Here is a 5,292-nt window from a genome sequence, read left to right as displayed (position 1 = left end):
GAGCTGAGCTGTGGTTCTTTCTGCGTGATTGTGGAGAAGACATGAGGCTATGGGATGGAAAATCCACTGCTGCTCTGGCCCGAAGGGTGCGTGAATTGAAGGAAGACAGGGCTCAGAGAGGAAGTTCCACCACAAGGAAAGCAGCTCCAGTTGCCCGTAGCCGAACTGCCAGGTATGATGATGATGATGACATGTCTGATCCCCTTGAAGGAACCTCTAAGACATATGCCCAAGGAAAGAAGGATAACCAGGCTTAGAGGGGCCCTGCCTCTAGCCAGGTAGAGGCTAGGGAAAATCGTGTTTTCTGGACGGTGTGGATTCGTTGGCCTGGCATATCGGAACCACAAGAGTATAAAGCTTTGGTCGACACTGGTGCGCAGTGTACCATAATTCCATCAAGACATGTGGGGACAGAATCCGTTTCTATTGCTGGTGTGACAGGGGGATCACAAGACTTCACTTTGGTGGAAGCTGATGTGAGCTTGACTGGGAATGAGTGGAAGAAACATCCTATTGTGACTGGCCCAGAGGCCCCATGTATCCTGGGCATAGATTATCTGCGAAGTGGGTATTTCAAAGACCCAAAAGGACTGAGGTGGGCATTTGGGATAGCAGCTGTAGTGACAGAGGGCGTCCAGCAATTGAATACCTTGCCTGGACTGTCTGAGAATCCATCTACAGTAGGGCTTCTGAAGGGAGAAGAGCAACAGGTACCAATTGCCACTTCCACAGTGCATCGTCGACAGTATAGAACCACTCGAGATGCTGTGATTCCCATCCATAAGATGATCCGAGAGCTGGAGAGCCAAGGGATGGTCAGCAAGACCCACTCACCCTTCAACAGCCCCATCTAGCCTGTGCATAAATCTGAAGGAGAATGGAGACTGACGGTTGACTACCGTGCATTGAATGAAGTGACTCCACCACTGAGCGCTGCTGTGCCAGACATGTTAGAGCTCCAGTATGAGCTTGAGTCCAAGGCAGCAAAGTGGTATGCCACTGTTGATATTGCAAATGCATTTTTCTCCATTCCTCTGGCAACAGAATGTAGGCCTCAGTTTGCTTTCACGTGAAGGGGAGTGCAGGATACCTGGAATCAACTGCCCCAGGGGTGGAAGCACAGTCCTACCATCTGCCATGGACTGATCCAGACTGCACTAGGAAAGGGTGAGGCTCCAGAACACCTACAGTATATTGATGAGATCATTGTGTGGGGGAACACAGCTGCAGAAGTGTTTGAGAAAGGAGAGAAAATCATCCAAATCCTCCTAGGAGCTGGTTTTCCCATCAAAAAGAGCAAAGTAAAGGGGCCAGCTCGTGAGATTCAGTTCCTCTGAGAAAAGTGGCAAGATGGATGGCGTCAGATTCCTACGGATGCCTTCAACAAGATCACAGCTATGTCTCCACCAACCAGTAAGAAGGAGACACAAGCTTTCCTAGGTGTCCTAGTCCTAGCCATAGGCTTTTGGAGAATGCACATTCCCGAGTAGTCAGATTGTGAGCCCTCTCTACCTGGTTACCTGTAAGAAGAACACTTTCCACTGTGGCCCTGAGCAGCAACAAGCCTTTGCCCAGATTAAGCAGGAGATCACTCATGCAGTAACCCTTGGCCCAGTCAGGATAGGACCAGAGGTGAACAACCTGCTCTATTCTGCAGCCGGGAACCATGGCTTGTCCTGAAGCCTTTGGCAGAAGATGCCTGGGGAGACTCAGGGTCAACCACTGGGATTTTGGAGTCGAAGCTACAGAGGGTCTCAATCTAACTACACCCCAACAGAGAAATAAATCTTGGCTGCCTATGAAGGAGTCCAAGCTGCCTCAGAAGTGATTGGTACAGAAGCACAAGTCATCCTGACACCCCGACTACCGATGCTGCAATGGATGTTCAAAGGCAAGGTTCCGTCCACCCACCATGCCACCAGTGCTACATGGAGCAAATGGATTGTTTTTATCTCACAGTGCAGCGGCATAGGTAAACTGAATCTCCCTGGGATTTTAGAGGTAATTACAAATTGGCCCGAAGGTGAAAATTTTGGTGTCACAGATGAAGAACAAAAACTAGTGACATGGGCTGAAGAAGCTCCTCCATATAACCAACTGCCACCAGAGGAAATACGCTATGCTCTTTTTGCTGATGGTTCCTGTCACATCATAGGGATGAACCGGAAGTGGAAAGCAGCCGTATGGAGCCCCACACGACAGGTGGCAGAGGCCACTGAAGGAGAAGGTAGATCAATCCAGCTCATGTAATTCAAAGCTGTTCAGCTGGCCCCGGATATTGCAGAAAGAGAGAAACGGCCAAAGCTCTACCTCTACACTAATTCACGGATGGTAGCCAACGCTCTGTGGGGATGGCTGGAGAGGTGGAAAGAGGCTAACAGGCAGCGTAGAGGAAAACCAATTTGGGCTGTTGAAGAGTGGAAAGACATCACTACCAGGGTAGGGAGGCTACCTGTGAAGGTCCGCCATGTAGATGCCCATGTCCCCAAGAGTAGAACTAATGTAGAGCACAAAAACAATGAGCAGGTAGACCAGGCTGCAAAGATAGGCGTGTCAAAGATAGACCTAAATTCGGAGCACAAAGGAGAGTTATTCCTAGCTTGATGGGTCCATGATGCCTCAGGTCATCAGGGTAGAGATGCCACCTATAAGTGGTCATGAGACCGAGGGGTGGGTTTAACCATGGGCCTCAGGTCATCAGGGTAGAGATGCCACCTATAAGTGGAGGGTAGGGAGGCTACCTGTGAAGGTCCGCCATGTAGATGCCCATGTCCCCAAGAGTAAAGCCAATGAGGAGCACCAAAACAATGAGCAGGTAGACCAGGCTGCAAAGATAGGCGTGTCCAAGATAGACCTAGATTGGGAGCACAAGGGAGAGTTATTCCTAGCTCGATGGGTCCATGATGCCTCAGGTCATCAGGGTAGAGATGCCACCTATAAGTGGTCACGAGACCGAGGGGTGGGTTTAACCATGGACAGTATTTCTCAGGTTATCCACGACTGTGAGACGTGTGCTGCCATCAAACAGGCCAAGAGGGTGAAGCCCCTATGGTATGGTGGGCGGTGGTCCAAGTACAAGTATGGGGAGGCCTGGCAGATTGACTACATCACACTGCCCCAGACACGCCAAGGCAAGCGCTACGTGCTCACAATGGTAGAAACCACCACAGGGTGGTTGGAGGCCTACCCTGTGCCTCATGCTACTGCCCAGAACACCATCCTGCGCCTGGAAAAGCAAGTCCTGTGGAGACATGGTACCCCTGAGAGGATTGAGTCAGACAACGGGACTCATTTCAAGAACAGCCTTATCAGCACCTGGACCAGAGAACATGGCATTGAGTGTGAAGGAGTCCAAGCTGCCTCAAAAGTAATAAGCACTGAAGCACAACTCCTCCTGGCACCCCGACTACCAGTACTGGGGTGGATGTTCAAAGCAAAGGTTCCCTCTACCCACCATACCACCAGTGCTACATGGAATAAGTAGATTGCTCTCATAACACAGCGTGCCCGTATTAAAAAGCTGAACAACCCTGGGATTCTTGAAATAATTACAAACTAGCCGGAAGGTAAAAACTTCAGTCTCACTGATGAAGAAGAACAAGAAGTGACACGTGCTGAAAAAGCTCCTCCATATAACCAATTGCCAGTGGAAGAAACACAATATGCTCTTTTTACTGATAGTTCCTGTCGCATGGTAAGAATGAATCAGAAGTAGAAAGCAGCCGTATGGAGCCCCACACAACAAGTTGCAGAGACAACTGAAAGAAAAAGTAGATCAGGCCAACTTGCTGAACTCAAAGCTGTTCAACTGGCCTTGGACATTGCTGAAAGAGAGAGGTGGCCAAAGCTCTACCTCTACACTAATTGATAGATAGTAGCCAGTGCTCTGTGGGGATGGCTGGAGAGGTGGAAAGAGGCTAATTGGCAGCGTAGAGGAAAACCAGTTTGGGCTGTTGAAGAGTGGAAAGACATCGCTACCAGGGTAGGGAGGTTACCTGGGAAGGTCCGCCATGTAGATGCCCATGTCCCCAAGAGCAGAACTAATGTAGAGCACAAAAACAATGAGCAGGTAGACCAGGCTGCAAAGATAGGCGTGTCAAAGATAGACCTAAATTCGGAGCACAAAGGAGAGTTATTCCTAGCTTGATGGGTCCATAATGCCTCAGGTCATCAGGGTAGAGATGCCACCTATAAGAGGGCACGAAACCGAGGAGTGGATTTAACCATAGACAGTATTTCTCAAGTTATCCACAACTGTGAGACGAGTGCTGCCGTCAAACAGGCCAAGCGGGTGAAGCCCCTATGGTATGGTGGGCGGTGGTCCAAGTACAAGTATGGGGAGGCCTGGCAGATTGACTACATCACACTGCCCCAGACACGCCAAGGCAAGCGCTATGTGCTCATAATGGTAGAAGCCACCACAGGATGGTTGGAAACATACCCTGTGTCTCATGCTATGGCCCGTAACACCATCCTGGGCCTTGAAAAGCAAGTCCTTTGGAGGCACGGTACCCCTGAGAGAACTGAGTCAGACAATGGGACTCATTTCAAGAACAGCCTTATTAACACCTGGGTTAGGGAACATGGCATTGAGTGGGTGTACCATATCCCCTACCATGCACCAGCTGCAGGCAAAGTGGAAAGGTACAATGGACTACTAAAAACCCAGCTGAAAGCCTTGGGTGGGGGATCTTTCAAAACTTGGGAGCAGCATTTAGCAAAGGCCATCTGGTTAGTTAACACCTGAGGTTCCACCAACCGAGCAGGTCCTGCCCCGTCTGGTCCCTGAATATAATAAATGGAGAGAAAGTCCCAGTGGTACATGTTAGAGGTTTGTTAGGGAAGACCTTGTGGATCAATTCTGCCTCGAGTACATTGTGGGGTACCTTGTTATCAGCCTGCTCCCGCACAGCTGGCGGGACACAGAGACGGGGCAGTACATAGTGCGGCTTTTGCTTTTTGCTTTGCTTTTTGCTGCTTGCTTTGCTCTTGCTCCTGCTTTGCTCCTGCTCTGATTTTCCTTTTTGCTTCTGTTAGTTAGTTTAGCTAAGCAGTCCAGATTTTTCCCTGGACTGTATTTTTCCCTTCCCTTTTTGGAACCATTCAAACCTGCTCCGGACTGGGACCTGGGAAACACCAAGACTTTACATCTGGTGGCTGCAGCAGTTTTCCCCAGCGCTGGAGGGAGCAACAACAGAGCGACCACCCCCAGGAAAGACTTTCTGAATTTGTCATCCTTTTCCGATCGGTGAAAGTGTTGTCATCTGGTACTGTTCATTTTGTGTGCTGGGG

The 5,292-nt window shown here is 49.8% G+C and overlaps 1 protein-coding gene across 1 annotated transcript; it reads left to right on the top strand.

The window, feature by feature from the left end:
- Positions 1-2,366: 2,366 nt before the first annotated feature.
- Positions 2,367-4,747, top strand: LOC120512334 (insertion element IS476 uncharacterized 39.2 kDa protein-like). Its single transcript, XM_039730500.1, has 3 exons — positions 2,367-2,447; positions 2,737-3,329; positions 4,584-4,747. Exons 2-3 carry the CDS (start codon positions 2,972-2,974, stop codon positions 4,745-4,747), a joined length of 522 nt encoding a protein of 173 aa, XP_039586434.1. The 5' UTR covers positions 2,367-2,447; positions 2,737-2,971.
- Positions 4,748-5,292: the final 545 nt, after the last annotated feature.

The sequence above is a fragment of the Passer montanus genome, unplaced genomic scaffold (assembly GCF_014805655.1).
Source record: "Passer montanus isolate IOZ18808 unplaced genomic scaffold, ASM1480565v1 scaffold720, whole genome shotgun sequence".
Classification (NCBI taxonomy): Eukaryota; Metazoa; Chordata; class Aves; order Passeriformes; family Passeridae; genus Passer; species Passer montanus.
The sequence above is the reverse complement of the archived record's forward strand: the minus strand, read 5'-3'. Positions and strand labels throughout refer to the sequence as shown.